The sequence below is a fragment of the Stegastes partitus genome, unplaced genomic scaffold (genome assembly GCF_000690725.1).
Source record: "Stegastes partitus isolate 25-593 unplaced genomic scaffold, Stegastes_partitus-1.0.2 Scaffold2223, whole genome shotgun sequence".
NCBI lineage: Eukaryota > Metazoa > Chordata > Actinopteri > Pomacentridae > Stegastes > Stegastes partitus.
Window position 1 is genome coordinate 4,700 of NW_007579954.1, and position 16,329 is coordinate 21,028.

The window sequence follows — 16,329 nt, forward strand, 5'->3', positions numbered from 1 at the left end:
TATGTTTTTTGCAGTGCATTGCAAAAGTAAAGAGGCCTGACATTTAGGATAACTGTAGGCAACACGGTAGTATTGTTTCAGATGTTTGGTAAGTCTAATTAATATGATTTACAGATGGATTTTCTATAAAAAGTAAAGTCAAATGATCTATTTTTTGATTGTTGGGTGGGTTAGTCTTTAAAACACAACCGCCCATGAGTGAAATAAAGCTTTATATGAGTTGAACTGGTCCTTTAAAGCAATGTCAAGCAGTAAATTAAACACGGTTGGTTATAATGGAGTGTCACAGAGCAGGTTGAACTAATCCAGAGACATATTTCTGCTACCTGTCCAGTACTGCGCATGCGTACATCCGAATGCCTCCGTTTCCAGACTGGTTCCGATTCGAGTGACTCATCTTCTCTCATAGACAATCTTCGGCTCAGATGTCATTTTTGGCGCCGAATATTCTAAGTTATTTTGCCTCTGAGCTGTAGCAGCGCGGGAGTTGCTGTTTCTGTGTTTGTGAATCTGGGAACAGAGCTGTAGTTTAACCGTTCATCTCGATTTAGTAGCAGTTTGAGGGACGAGTTTGAAGACAACATGCAGCGGAGCATCGCGTAAGTACCAACCGGCAGCCGGAGAAAGTTTCTGTTTAACCTGCGAGGAAGTAACGTTGGCCTGCCTGTGTTTGTTTCTGTCTAGCGGTGACTTGTTACACGGTAACTGGGTTTTGAGTTGTGTTTAAGGGGATAAAAGTGCCTGGAAGCGGACTTATTTGTGTAAAATGTGGCTGAACATTAGCGTTAGCTTGTTAGCTAGCATTAGCTTAAATGAGTCTGTTTTGAATCGCTTTAGTTCGCTTTAGTGAATGCGGACGCTAAAATGTGTTTAAATAGACGTCCAGGGAGATAAAACTAGCCTAAAACTTTAAGACAATTTGTTTTGGTACGAGACAGAAACGTTTTGTAGCTGCTGTCTGATCGTATCAGTCCTATGAGGCTACAATAGAGCAACACAGGCTACATGAGGCTTGCTAAGCTAGCAAGAGTTGTGATTAGGCTCGTTTACATCCCACAACCAGCATCTTGATATGAAGCCACTTACAAATTAGCTGTGTTGTTATAAATGTATGATGCTTTAGTTACTGTATTGCCCTTTTATACACTGGTGGCACTCACGTCAGGCCACCCAGTGCTTTTAACTGCTTCTCCTCCTCCTCCAGATCCTTCTTTCAGCCCAAGAGCAAAGACAAGGACATCCAGAAGAAAAGCACAGATGAACCCGTGAAAAAGTAAGATGTTCCTTTCTCATCACACAACATTTTGAGGAAATTGCTCCATGCAGCTGTTTACTGCATCCATCTGATGAACAGATGTGCAGAACAGAGCTGCAATGATGATTCGCCAACTACTTTGATAATCCAGTAATCAATTTTATTTATTTTTTTATTTTTTTTAAGGCAAAAAAGCAATAATATCTTATTGCAGCTTCTTAAATGTGAATAGTTTGTTTTTTTTAGTCCCATATGACAGCAAACTGAATCTCAGCTTTGGGTTGTGGATGAAACAGCATTTGAAGATGTCATCGTGGGGTTTGGGAAGCACTGAATGACATTTTTCACCGTTCTCGAGACCAAACAACTAATTGATTAAAGTAGAAAACAACTGACAGATTATTCAATAACAAGAATAGCTGCCAGTTGCGGTCCCAGTGCACAACTCCATCCTTTAATTACAAAAGTTTTTTGGCAGATGAAGAGAAAATTGAATTGAATTTGTTGCTGCTGGCACTTTGAAGTTTAAAAAAAAACCTCTGATACAGATCTCCCGTCTCACTGAACTCATTAATTATGTTATTCGTTTATCTATACTTACACATATTAGGCTGTTTGAGGAACTGTTTTGAAGGAATACACCACTTAATAAAGCAGTCGTATTGACAAAAATGGATCTTTTTTTTTTGTCTAAAATACTTAAAATACCGGCGTTTGTTCTCCTGGTTGGGCACCAGTAAACTATATCAGTGCATCAGCTAATTTTCAAACAAGTTTTTAATGCAGAAAGCCCACCGACGGGCTGTTATCTTTGAATCTCTGTTGCTTAGTGAAACTTTTTGTGTCCAGCAGTTATTATCAAAAGACAGTGTGGAGAGAGATGAGAACTTCTGTTTCTCATCTCCGAGCTGCTTTGATGATAAAGTGTTCATTATCTTTTGACTGCATAATCTTTAAAGTGTGTCTTAAAACTCGCTTTAATTGACTCAGCTTTATGTAATGATCTTCTTCATTATGGCTTTGACCTCTTTTTTTTTTTAATGACACTTGCTTTGATTTTATAGGTTTTCTTTTTTTTTTTATAGCTTTTGATATTGACTTTATCCTTTTTTAAATACCTAATATAGCACCTCGTGGCTGTGCTTTTCAGCAGCGCCGTATAAATAAAAGGCTTCATTCCTTTGCATTGCATGACTTCTTAACCGTGTGCCTGTGCTCATCTCCAGGCCTGTTAAGAGCCCTCTTAAGGTGCAGAACGGCGCTCGCGAAGTAGATTCACCCGTCAAGAAGGTCGCCAAACGCCGGCGTCAGATCGTGGACAGCGACGATGACGAAGTGCCAGTTGTTAAGGATGTCGCTGCCAAAGGACAAGGAGATAAAGAAGCCTCTGGAAAAACAGAAAAGGTAAAAGGGGCACTTTTACTTTTGAATTCAAACATCAGAGTTTATTAAAATTCAACACATCAGCTGCAGTCTCTCAGTGACATTTCTGCCAAAACAGATTATATAATGAATCCCTAATGTTATAATTGTTAACGATGAATTACCAGTGGGCCTCGCTTTTGCCCCTCGCCACTAAAACTTACTAAAACAGTATGAAACCCATCAAAAGTGCCTAAATTCACACTGTAACTTCAACGAGCTGCGTCTCATTCAGAGCTCCTGTAGGTGCATCAGTGCCTATTGTTTACTTAGTGACGGGAAAAACACGGTTACACAAAGACATGTTAATTGTATGGTGAATCACTACGTTGAATACATTTGTCAATAAGCCACGTAATGAAAAGAGCTGATTATCAGCTCTGGCTGTCGTTCAACCACCTGTTGTTTGATAAACACTTCTCTTAACCGCCCCTCTCATTTTGTTTGTAATATGTCAGCAATTATTCATTATTTGTTCATTGAGTGAAGAGATTATAATGGATACACAGTGTGACCAACCCTACATCCCTTTCATATGGTTGTCATTATGCTCTTTTTTTCTGACTAGGTGCTAATATAGCCATCCTCTCTTGCTGAATAAATGTAGAACAGCAAGTACTAATTATTTATCTTTTAATACTTTTGAGTAATTATTGGTCTGGAAGATGTTTAACAGAATGTCAAAAATACCTTTGTGGTCTTTGTGGCTCCAAAATGTTCACGTCTGAGCGTAACTTTTATGCAGAGAGGAGACTTGACAGAACGAATCAAAGGGAACCAAGCTCAGAATTTGCCCAATAAATAACTGGATGAATAATTAATCAGTTATCAGACTTCTTGGAAATTAATTTTGATGCCGTTTTATCAACCAGCAGCACATTATAGTCAGGATTTCGGGATCTACTTCCCTTACTGTTAAAGTACGTGAGGTTTTATTTTCTGGCTCTGAATGGACCTTTGGGTGCTGATCAGTCTGCTTACAGTCAAGACAAAGGGTCTGTGTTACCTAATGAGACAGATATCTGTGCATTTTCTTGTTATTTCTCATGATTTGGTAAACAAAACCCTACACATAAACAGCAAAAATGGCTTTAAAGGTCAGAATGCGAGGAGCTTTTGACAGATGAGCTCCAAAAAAAAAAACCTTCATCAGCATCAGCTTTCATGAATACATTATAAACCAGATGTCATTAAACAACGGTAGCTATGCAAAAAAAAAAGACTGTGTGTGTGTTTATTAGAAGGACAGTAGCTGGATGTTCAGTATTTCTGTTTTGACATTTTTGCTCACTCTTGAACTGGTTTTTGAGACTCTTTTGTATTCTAAGTTTTTATGTTGTTGAAGCCCTTCTGTGTAGGTGGGTCTTGTACGGTTGGCTTATGATGAATGATAGTTAATTGGCTGCTACATTTAGGTCTAAAAGTCTGAGAACACCAGTGAAGATACTTACATTTTGCATGTTTTGTTTTGTTTCATTACAAGTTAGTATATCAGCTTAACAATCTCTGTTAAAAGTGAAGTCTGTGAAAAATGTCCAAATATCTCAGTGTTTGCATCCTGTAGCTTTAATGAAAGCAGCACTTGAGCTGCATTGACTCCGCAAGTTTGTTCACACCTGATAAGCCACGTTTCCCCAGCATGATGCAACAAAGAGCTTCTCTTCATGTCAGGAATGTTTGGCTTTTTCAAGCCCTCGAATGAATCCATAAATGTTCAGTGAGGTTGAAGTCGGGCGATTGTGGTCCTACTTGGTCTTCAAGTCAGAGCTTTGAGGTGTGTTTGGGTTCATTACCCTGCTGCAGGGTGAATCCTTGGAAACCACAAGGTTGGAGCATGTTTCTGAAGAACAGAGTGCTGCTTCTCCTCCATCAGGATGGAACAGATTCACTGCAGGTGTCCAGAGCAGCAAAAAAACCCTGAGAGTTGAATATTCCCACCATCATGTTTCTCTGTACATTCTCAGTGTGCTTCTCTCCCCACATACAGCCTTCTCTTAAGGCTGCTAATCTCTATCTGTGATTCATCAGTGACTCTGACTTTTTTTTTTTTTTTTCTATCATCCACTCTGAGATGCTTTTATGTCTCAGCCCACCCCAAGTGATCGGCCTTGTTTCCCCTCCTGAGAAGCAGTTTAGAGACGCTCCTCGTCCTTCGAGACGCGACCAGACAGCCTTCTTTTGAGAAGACTTTTGCTGATTGGAGTCTTGTGTTCTTTATTTAGAAACCCTATATCTGCGATGAAGCTGCTTTTCTATCGGTCGGCGAACAAAGCTTGATGTATTGATCTTTTGATGGTGCGCTCACATTTAGTCTGCCTCAATCCTGCTTTTGATACAACTGATCCAGTTTCCACGCAGTGTTTCAGAGCTGCATGCTCTGCCCCCTTAGAAACCATTAGTCTAGCCGTGATTTGAAGCTGAGAAAGACCCTCTTCGCTCAGAATAACAATGTGACTTCTGACACTTTTTCCTGTTAGTTCTGATGCCATGTTTCCCACTATAACAATGCTGCTCAGTGAGCAACGCTCTGCTGGAAACTCGAGACGCAGCTGCATTTCTAACAGGTGAACAATGGCAGCAGGTTGACTTCGTTGAACAAACCTCTCATGAGATACAAAGGAGTTAACAAGGTCAATGCCTCTTGTTTCCTTCAATTTGACTGCAGAAAAGCTACAACTCTAAACTTGTAAAGTGGCTAAAGTTTTTGCACAGCAGGGTTTGTGGTATTTTTTTCCCCAACACTTACTGAGCGATCTGTTGCCTCACAGACTGTTCAGCCTTTTGTTTTTATGTCTTCAGCTGTCCCATGTTGACAGGTCCTCAAAAGACATTTTTTATTCAGTAAACAAATTGGATTTCTTTTTTTTTTTTGTACAAAAAGAAGCAAATACTCTCATTTTCCTTGGCAGAAGATGCAACGCAGACAGACAATACAAACAGTTCACAGTGATCCAAGTGACATTTTTCTGGACAGCCGGACAATTGTTTCTGTCATTTGCATTTTTGTTATTATGTGTAAATGAGAATAGTCAAGATGTTGATGTAAATATTAAAAGGAGACATAACCTCAAAACAAAACCAGCAGTGTTTCTGTCCATTAAAGCTCTTGTTTGTGCTGCCTCTTGTCATAATGATTACTGACGCTGCTGCTTGTGTTTTCCAGAAGGACGATGTGTTTAAGGCAGTTCCCACCCCGCTGTCTCCACCGCCTGCCCCGGCCACACCTGTAACCCCCGCCACTCCTGTCACTCCAGCTACCCCGGCCTCCTCAGCGTCACCAGGGACCCCGGGCACTCCCAACTCCATCTCGCCGTCTGGGATTGTCAAGCGCAAGACGGGTCGGTGTCTGATCTCAGTTTATTTATTCTAGCTTGATTCATTTGTCTTACCTTAAATCCATACTTAAGCCTGACACAAAGCAAGGCTGATGGATTAATGCACAATTTCATTCAGCAGACGCTTTTATCCAAAGCGACGTACACCTGAGAGCGGATACAACACAAGCAAGGATCTAGTCAGGAGAAAACAATCTGGATAAGTGCCACAAAACAAGTTGTAATGTAGTATGTTGAGCTTAGAGTCAGTTTTCAGCGCCACAAAGGACTTTCTTTTAACTTGCTTGATCACCATGGTAACTGATGCTGCACATCTAACCCGTCCCAAAGGATCTTCTGTTTAGAAATCTGGATTTAAACCCGCTGTAAGAAGTGTCTCCTGTTCACCAGTTCCTTTCCTGATCATATTAAGTAACATCGATTCCCGGCTGAAGGAATACGTTCTCTTTGAAAACCTATTTAGCTGTAAAATAGTAATCCCACCCGTTGAAGTTGGAGTCAGGAAACTGTATGTGTTGTGTTGCCACGGGAACGCACATTCATTCACTTAGTGATGCAGGCAATGCATAAATACGTTTTAATGTTTCGTCCTGATTTGCTGTCAAGTTCTTTTTGCACTGGTGGTACTGCAGCTAACAGACCAGGGCTTTAAAAACGTTTTTTGGTATTTATCACAGAGAATATTCAATCCACAATATTAATTTTACTTTGATTTGGCCGAAAACTAAAGCGAGTCCCACTTATTCTTAATTATGGGCCAGTATCAGACCTAAATGCATCTCTTGAGTATCATGTTTAAATGTATGAAGTTTAAAGTTTAAGAGCTCTAATGTGTGTCTATCAGTAAATAAGGAAATAGGAGATAAAGAAACGAGCAGCTGCAGCTGAGAGCGAGTAATAAAACACATATTAACACGGTTACCAGTTTTCTACCAGTATTTTACCAGAATAAGTTTTTATATTTGTCATAGCTCTCCAGCATAACAACCTGCCGTCTTCTCTAAAGAAGAGTCATATGGCAAACGTCCCTTTTTATGTGAGCCAGCACAAAGGCTGAAGAAGAAAACCTGGGCTGCGTTCCAATATCAATACTTTAATCCTATATATTATGCAAGAAAAAGATTTAGTATGTCCCAATACATATTAGATCAAATACAGTGTGCCAAACATACCCGGATGTCCTACTACACATGCTTTTCTGGACATTTTGACTCACAGTTCTCAGCACAGTTACATCATCACAGTGTTGAGCAAGTGAATGCAAGTTCGAGCTGCTGAGATCACAGACAGATGACAGTTCATTTTGCACTACAGAAGTAGTATGTCTAATAAAAGTAATAGTAGTCTAAATTGTAGGTATAGTGCATGAAACAGTCTATACTTTGGGAGGGGAGCTTAAATAAAAGGAAAAAATGTGAGATTTGGAGCTCAGTCCTGGTTGAAAGTTGATAACCAGTGTTGTGATACTCACCATCTGTGACTGGGTTTGAGGTTTTGTCAAACCAGCGTACGTAAACAAAGCCTGACTATGTGAAACCTGCTTCGTCTTTCCCCCCTTTCTCCTAGTTTTCAAGTTTTCTTCCAAACATGCAACGTTTTGAACTTTGACACCAGCAGAGGATTGATAGTTTTCGTGCCTCGAGCTGTTTTTACTTGATTACTTGTTTGCAAGAGCCTAATGGCTCCAAATACTCATTATTTCACAATGAGGGGCGAAAACAAGACATTTATCACAAACTGAATGCATAAGAAATTTGTTTGCGAGAAACTGCGAAGTACACTTTTCACCTCTTTGTTTCATTCATCTCTTAACTCTCTGCACTGTTTTGGATTGACAACCACCCGGCTGGATTGTGTTTCACTATTTGCCATTAATCTAATCTGCTGAAGAACCACTACACCGTCCTTGAGCTTCTGTCATTATTTTTCTGCATGTATTTGCATTGTGATAATAATATTATTACTGCCGCATTGTCTTGCGATGTATCGTTTCTGCTGACTGGGCGTTAATGGAACCAGCAGAGCCTCTCGTCCCATTATTGTAGCTGATTGTCAATGCTTATTTGGTTCCCTTTTTTTTTTTTTTGATGCGCAGGCTTTGGTAACTTTCTTACAAAAGAACATAGGTTGTGTTTAAATATTTCATAGCTGCAGTTGGTTCACGGCAGCCAGAACATTTCACATGTGCAAGATAGAACTGAAAGAGAGCTGCTGCTGCTTTTCAGCCATAAGTGTTCATTATTTGTAAATTCTTAATGAGATGTGTGTGTGTGTGCAAATATCTGCATTTAACATGAAATAGAATGGCCAAGTGATTTTTTTTTTATTTTTATGTGGATCACACCAGAAATGTAGGATTTTAAAGGGAATTTAAGCTACTTAGAGCTGCAGAGTTTTCAAGTACTTTCCATTTGGGGAAGCACCTCCTTTCTCACTTTCCTTCATCCCACTTCTGCAGCAGGGAAGCGGCTCATTCTCTTTTCATCATCCCATTCTCTTTGTGTTTGATGACTGCAGTGTTTGCTTTCAGCAGTGGTGCGTTACCACAATAAGAGCCCTGCCACCATCTCTGCTGGAGAAAACATCACATTAAAGTAACTCGCTAATTTGACCAGAAATTGCATTCTTAATGTCCCGGGTTAATGCGTTCATTATAATATCTAGAAGGAAACACATCAGCAGTGCTACCTGTGCTAGAACCCTAACAAGGACCGAAGCAGAGGCAGATGTGGATCCAAAACCAAGATTGCCCTCAAGCATCACTGCTGCATAACATTACAGAGGAAATTACGCTGGAACTGTAAGCTGCTGTGCTGCATAATATCTTTCAGGATGGAATTAGTGTTTTCATTAGCAAAGTACGTATCTGTGATTCTCTCTTTCTTTCTTTTTTTTTCCTCTGGTGCCCTACATCTGCAGTAAGAGAGCAGACTCGCCCTGTTTTCATCTCCATATTCTCTTTCTGTTTGATCATGGCACGATTTCAGTTGGGCTGCCTCTCGCTTCTTTCTTCTCCTTTCTTTTAATTTAATGCCTGTGTCCTGATGTGTGCAGCGAGGAAGATGTTCCCTAAGAGGAAACTCGACGAGAGCAGGAGTGACGGCGAGAGTCAAAAGGAGGAGCCCGAGGCCAAGGAGGAGCAGGGTCAGCAAAACAAACGACCCCGTGTGGAGGCCGATGCCAGCGGTGCAGGTACGCTTTTGTCTCTGCTAGCAGTCTGATAACAGAATTTGGCTTCGGTGCAAGTCTGGAAAGTCCTGGTGAGGATGGAAATTGGAAAAGTTGCACAAACACCTCTGATGAAAGGGGAAGAAAAACAAAGCAGCACATTATTTCATCAGCAAACATTTATTTATTTTGAATAATCATCATAGTATGTTGTTTTTTAAAAGAGGCCATCTTATACTTTTTGGGATTTTTCCTTTTATTTAGTTTGTTTTAGCTCTTTTGCATATGCAATTACGCATAAACAATTCCTCTACATGTCCACATCTTAAATTAAATCTGCAGTAGCCAATGATTAGGAAAAGATTAAAAACTAAAATTAAAAAAAAAATACTGCCAAAATTAGGATGTGCAGCCCTCGTCTTGCAGCTGTCCCCTCTCTGTCCAACCAGATGAACCTGACAATGTGTATGGTCTTCAAATGTACAACAATATGGCTGTTTTAGTGCCAGCTGAACCTTTGTGCATGGTCCAACTGCCCCTATATAGCATCCGTCACAGCTGATTGGTTTACCTCAGAGAGAAAAAATAAGCTAATTAGTGAAACTCGACAAGCTCCATTTTTCTACCCCCTTGATGCTGTCATCAAGTCACAGTCTTTGCTGTAACGCCACCATGAAATGTAAAATTCCCCTCGTATGTCTGCTGAAATGTCTTGTTTGCATGACAGGATTTATTACTGTTACTTATTTACGTCACCATGTAACACATTTGCAAAAAAGTCTGCCAAGCACTGAGTTTGGGCCTTCAGATAGAGAGTGAGCAGCTTTCTTGCCACTGTTCCCTCACTGGAGCTGCTTCTGCTCGGGATACATCCCTAAATCCCTAAATCTGGGGTTGGAATACGTAACCAGTGTTGCCCTGCTTTGTCTGTTCAGTGGAATAATCACAGCTGACTTTTAAAGAAACGAGAGCTAAAACGGAGCGTTTCAGACGCAGGGTGACAAAATGTGCTGCAGCACCGTTCGCTGTGAGAAAACTAATGAGGTTTTCTGAACATTAAAGCATATAAAGATTTTCGAGAGGGCCCCAAAATAAAAGTATGACCCTGCAAATGTGCATAATATGGGCTCTTTAATATTTCCAAATTCAAATTCAATTTTGCTTTTACAATGTCTCAGTTCTTGCCAGTGGCGTCTAACGCAAAGTGTCCCATCAGTTTCGTTTCTTTATCGCTGCCACGCTCGGTCTCCTCTGACAAGTTATATTTAGAGATTTGCTGCATGCACAAGTTGTAATTGGCAAATTGATCAGTTGATCAAAAAAGAAATAATTGGCACCAACTTTGATGATTCATCAGATGTTAATTGCCAAGCAGAAGTGACCAACATTCTTTGGTTCCAGCCTCCCAGATACGAGCGTTTGCTGCTTTTCTCTACGATAAATCATGACTTGGAAATATTTGAACTGTTGGTCTGACAAAATAAGCAATTTGTAGCCGTGACCTCGGGCTCTGGTAAATTGTGACATGCGTTTTGGCTGAACAAAAAAAAATATAATTAGTTGATTAATGACTTAATGAAAATAATCTCTCTTTGCAGCCTGAATGTCAAATGGTTGTATCACTTTATGCAGAAAACGATGTTGTAATGGCACAAATACATGCAGTGATTAAACCATAAACCTGCAAAAAAAAAGAGCGAAACCGAACAAATACTGCCAGAGTTCCTAAGGATTAAAGACAGTCAAGCAATTATGATTTAATCTGTTTTCTTATCTGTTAAATTCTACTCAAAGTATGAGCCAAACCCCTTAATTATATAACTGTAATAGCTTATACTCCCTTTCCCTTTTGTTTGACGTCTGCAGCCCAAGCAATTCAAAAACATTTGGTGGCGTCTGGCACATTCTAGTGCTACTGTTCCCCCATATACACTGTAAATACTCTTAATTGTTACCCGTTTAATGGCTGTAAACATGTAATGGATTACTGTAGGGAGGAAGGAGGTTTTTTAGTCCCCACAGTCTGTAAATAGCTACTATTATACTTTGCTGAAGTAGATCTTCTAATGAGGCTGTCGACCAATTATTGGAGCCGCTATTCTTGTCTGTGCAGTCAGTGAAATTTACAACCCTTGAAACAGTTTCTGGGAATTTCTTTTTACTTCTAAGGGAGTTTTCTTCTGTGCAGTGTGACACAGTTATAATACTGTGAACCTTTCAAAAAATAGGAAACAGGAAAGGTGAGTTTGTTTATTTATTTACAAAAATTGAAAACCTGGAGTCAACAGGTGCAGCATTTTAAAAGGTGCTACCAATACTGAAAAAGTATGACTCAATGCATTAAAGATATTTTACTGCCTCTTACATTTTTGACAAAGATGTAAGTGGTTTTTCCACCTATCTGCTCGGCGCAAACACATCCTGCAGTTCAGCCTGAAGTTTTCCTCACTTGAATGTTGGTCAAGGTTGAGTCAGTCGTGGCTTCACAGTTGCACCGATGAGCACAAAGATTTTATTGATTTACTTTTTACATATTTAGGTTTGTACAAACTGTTTTTTTTTTTTTTTTATCACATTTTCCAATAAAACCTACATAAAGTGTCACAATGTTATGAAGCTGAGATCTGAATAATTGTCCTGATGAAACTGAAATGGACACGTGATAATTGAATTTCCCTTCTGGGATAAATAAAGTAGTTTTCATTCATTTCATTTCATTTTCATTTCATTCATTTTCATTTCACAAGTTCAAGGACAAGTGGAAAGTGGAAAATCTGGCAATTCTTTCTGTTTTTGCAGTTTCTTCTCTGGCAAATGGTATAATTTTGGGTTGTTTTTTTTTTTTGCAAAAGTGCGCGAAGATTTTGCAGTTTAGAGGGTTAATGTGTTTTATCATCTATTATTTATATTTATATATGTATTATTGTATTTATATTATTAAACTGGTATTTCCCCTTGACCATACTCTCGACTCTCACACTTCAATGCTTTGTTGTACTGTTTTGGGTTTTTGTTTGGTTTAAAGTTTCTTAAAAAGCGCTATATAAAATATATGTATGCATTATTATTTATTTTGCTAAGACGTCTGAAACATTAGACATGTCTCTAGGCTCTCGGACAATTCTTGATCATCACGCTGCAGTTTTGTGAAGCTCGTAAAATGCACACACGTACCGAATTACAACTATATTACAATCAAAAATGTATATAATAAAGTAGCAGTCTGTCTTAAATGAGTGTTCAGCTGTTTGGCTGGCAGACGGCGCTCGTGGAAAGCTCTGATTCGGATCCATAATTTTACCATCTGTGAAAAACAAACTGGGAAATTTACCCCATCCACTGGTGCCTCTATGGCTTTTTCGTAATCTCTTTGTCTATACTTTGACATGATCTCTCATTCAAAGCAAAGTTCTAGAGAATAATGAGTGTGCGAAAGCCGGCAGCAACTTAGTTTTCATCAGAATTATTGAGTTTTCCACAGTCAGCGTCTCAACCTGATCTTTCTTTGAGCAGCGTAGCAATGGCCCAGTTTCTTTCGTTTAAAAAAAAAAAGAAATGTCTGGTGAAATAACAAACATGACTATTGGGTAAACCAGTCCACCAGCTTATTTCAGTGTTTGGATGAGGAAATTAAAGTTTCATGTCTGGCTCGTCACACAGCCGGTGTCATGACCCCAGCTCTGTCTGCTGGGACTCTGTGCTACAAGTTTGTCAATAGTAATTTCTCCCTTACCCAACACTCTCAGGTGAAAAGGAAAGCCTCAGAAATATAACCTGCGGCATTTATTGAGAAAGGCCGGTATGTTTAAACTATGTTCAAACACGGGCTCACAAAAAAAGGAAAAAAAAAACCTGGGTTGCCCTCAGTTAACCCGGTGGCATTTATCTCTTCAGTGACTCCACTCCCTTTGTGTCTCACCCTGTGTAGGGAACACCGATGAACCCATGGAGGAGGGAGCAAAGGAAGAAAGGGTTGAAAAGGCAGTGACCGAGGCTAACAGCCCAGATGAGGAGGTGGAGAACGAGAAGAAAGAGGAAGGAGACAAGGCCAAGGAGGAGGAGGAGCAGGTGGAGAAAAAGAGCTCTGATGAGAAAGAAAAGAAAGCTGAGGGGGCGGAAAAGAAAAATGAAGCAAAGGAGAAGACAGATGATGAGAAAGGGCCTGCCGTTGCCAAGAAGGAGGTGGTTGAAAAGGACAAGCGAGACAGAGGAGGGAGCCCAAAAAGTCCAACGGCGAAAAAGCAGAAAGAAGCGAAAGAGCAGAAAGATAAGGAAGCGGCCAAGAAAGCCCCCATCAGCAGTTTCTTTGGTGAGGAAAAATTTGCATAGCTCTGTGCTTGCATTAAAAAAAAAAAAGAAAAAAGAGAAAGTGTCTGTAAATGTGCTATGGTTTTATCAGTTGGGGGGAGACAGCAAAATATTTCTGTGCCACAACCCCTGCTCCACCCTCACCTTCTCTTTTTTTTAATTTATTTCTTTCAATAGCTCCCAGAAAAGCAGCAGTGAAGACAGACAAACCAGAGAAGAATGAAGGGGAGGAAAAGCCGAGTGCAGAGAGGAAGAGTTCAGAGGAGGAGAGCAAAGACACCAAAGGGTAAGAAAGCAGAAAGACGGGGGTAGCTCAGGATAGATGGAGCGCTACATGTTTGTAATTCTTTCTGCTCGTTTGTCTGACACCGAACTCATCCACATGTTGTGCCGTTCAGCCGAACTTGACCTCCGACCTCTGGTGAAGTGGACACGCGTGTAATAGAAAGAGATGACAGAAGGCCATGTCATGCTTTCTGCATTATCTTCTCTGTGGACACTCGCTTGCCCCCACAAAATTTGTGACCACATGGTCTGTATGCGCTGCAAACATGCTGACTGTGTACGTGCCAGGAGAACAAATGGTGCACAGAAGAAAAGTGCTTGTTATGAAGACAGGCTGAGAGATTCGGTGTTATTTGCACACTTGAAATCGGAGCAGTCAGTGCAGGACTTTGGAGGTACTTTGATCTGTCAACGCTTTCCCGAGCACAACAGGAAGTTCCAAATTATGCAGAAATCCTGTGCTGTGTTGTAGGAGTCAACCAATTATCGGATTGTGCATTTTTCCCAATTATGGATATTGTTATTTTTATTAGCAGATTATCACTAAAAATTTTAAAATGCGCTGATGGTCTCAAGCAATGTCCCACCCACAGCTCTATCTGATTGGTTACGAGTCATGAGTAACAGCCAATCAACACGGAAAGCTGCTGTTTCCAGACAGGGACAGAGGAGTGCATTTGCAGAACGGAGAAGCTTCGGTAAATTAGTGTAGCTGTGTTTAGAAGGTGCTGCTGAAATTAAAGTAAACACTGTAATCTTATATCAGCATGCCCTGTTGCCCTGAAAATGCCTTAAAAATATACTTTGTTAGTGTTAATGCTGCCGGAATATATTCTGAGACGGTGCTAGGCTAAGGCTATCGCTAAGAGGTTTTCTATGCCTCTTCACAGTACCCATAACATCTTTCTAAAGTAAGATTAACTTTGACAACACCTACAAACCAACCAAGAAGCACAGCCGTTGCCACAAATCAGGACTGCTTTCACAGTGGCAAAGGCTACGCAAACGGCTAACAGCTTTGTTAAAAGGCAGTCACAGATTACCCCAAAACAGTGTCTGGAAAACTATACAAACAAACAATGCTTTAAGATCAGGGCCTTAGTGGAAAAAGAAAAAGTGAAAGTTTAATAAAACTGAGAAGAGCAGCAGCCTTAGCTGCAGCAGGAACATTAATTGTTTAACTATAATCAGTCGATCTCACAGTAAAGAAACAGTATGTATGTATTCAGTTGTAGTAATTCTCATCAATAAGGAAGCCGAGGTGTGAATTATCACTTTACTGGTAACACAAGCCAGTAATATATAACAATGCAAATATTGCTTATCTGTCTTTCTTGATTGCCAGTTGCTGATATCAGCCCTGATAAGAAACAACACCACATTGATTCAGCCCAACTGTGTCGGTCCACTGTGCACTGGACAGGAAGGCAACAAACTCAACCTGAACTCTTGCCAAGCAGTTTGTATTTTTGGTTTGTCACTGGCCCAGCTACAGTGCGGGAGCGCCCCTGATTGCTTGTACAATTTTATTCAAGCATACATACAATAAGAGCAACACAACATTACTTTATGCAGCTCAACTTTAAGCAGAAAGAAACACGAAGAAAAGACGAGCGCTGAGCTGCTAAAAGAGCAAGTGAGCAACATCGTCTGTCTGCTTTTGCAGCTGAAACTCGAGTCTCAGTCAAGACTTTAGTTGTAGCCACAGAAGGTGGCATTACACTCTCAAGATGTTAAAACAAGCTCATTACAGTTTCAATAGAAGTTTTGCAACAGAATGTGGCAAATGAGATTGCAGACACTTCTGACAAACCAGAAACTCAAGTGAAGGGGAATTTCAGGGCCAGTTATGTAAAGTGATAATGATTTGCATGTTGTGCCTCATACCGGTAAAAGTGAAGAGAAAAATGTAGGTATTCTTAGACAGACAAAAGCTCATCCCCAGACCTTTTCTCCTTATTGCAAAGAAGTCCTACAAATAGCAGAATCATTCCATACACACTACGTTATGGTAACTAAACACTCTGAGGACTTCACCAGTCCTCCTCCCTAATGGTTGGTCTCAGCGTCAGAGTCTGCAAGAATTCAACTTATTTCCAAATGCACGGCTTATTTGACTCAACATATTGTTAGCCTTCCTTTTTTTTAACCTGATATCAATAATTTAGCATAAACCGTTACAGTGGAAGAACATAGCAGTGTTGTGGATGAAGTGGGAACTTTGAAATGACTACTGGGAGGTTTATTGTGTTGTGCTCATTGAACAGATGTTCTGTAAATTGCTCATACTACCTCTGTAATGGAGAAATTTAGTTGCAGGTACAGATAGCAAACATTGGCCCAATAAACTGTAACCCAAAGTCTCAGCTGTGGCCTCTGAAGCCTCGCTCGGCCCACAGCGTGTGTGTGTGTGTGTGTGTGTCGGCGTCGTCTTCGTGTAAACACGTTGCGACAGAGAGAGAGGGGAGAGGAAACCAGACGAGACGCAAAAACCATCCGTCAGGACCGGGTTTAAATGGGGTTTCCTAATGCGGACCATGCTCTGCATTATCTGCC

The 16,329-nt window shown here is 40.3% G+C and overlaps 1 protein-coding gene across 1 annotated transcript in view; it reads left to right on the forward strand.

Moving 5' to 3' along the window:
• Positions 1 to 439: 439 nt before the first annotated feature.
• Positions 440 to 16,329, forward strand: part of LOC103374366 (DNA ligase 1) — a gene marked incomplete at its 3' end in the record, with an annotated part of 62,580 nt that continues 46,690 nt past the window's right edge. Inside the window, exons 1-7 of the mRNA XM_008304444.1 lie at positions 440 to 599; positions 1,205 to 1,273; positions 2,482 to 2,659; positions 5,841 to 6,015; positions 9,067 to 9,204; positions 13,109 to 13,489; positions 13,666 to 13,774. Of these exons, the coding sequence (XP_008302666.1) occupies positions 583 to 599; positions 1,205 to 1,273; positions 2,482 to 2,659; positions 5,841 to 6,015; positions 9,067 to 9,204; positions 13,109 to 13,489; positions 13,666 to 13,774 (1,067 nt within the window). The remainder of the gene's footprint in view (positions 600 to 1,204; positions 1,274 to 2,481; positions 2,660 to 5,840; positions 6,016 to 9,066; positions 9,205 to 13,108; positions 13,490 to 13,665; positions 13,775 to 16,329) is intronic.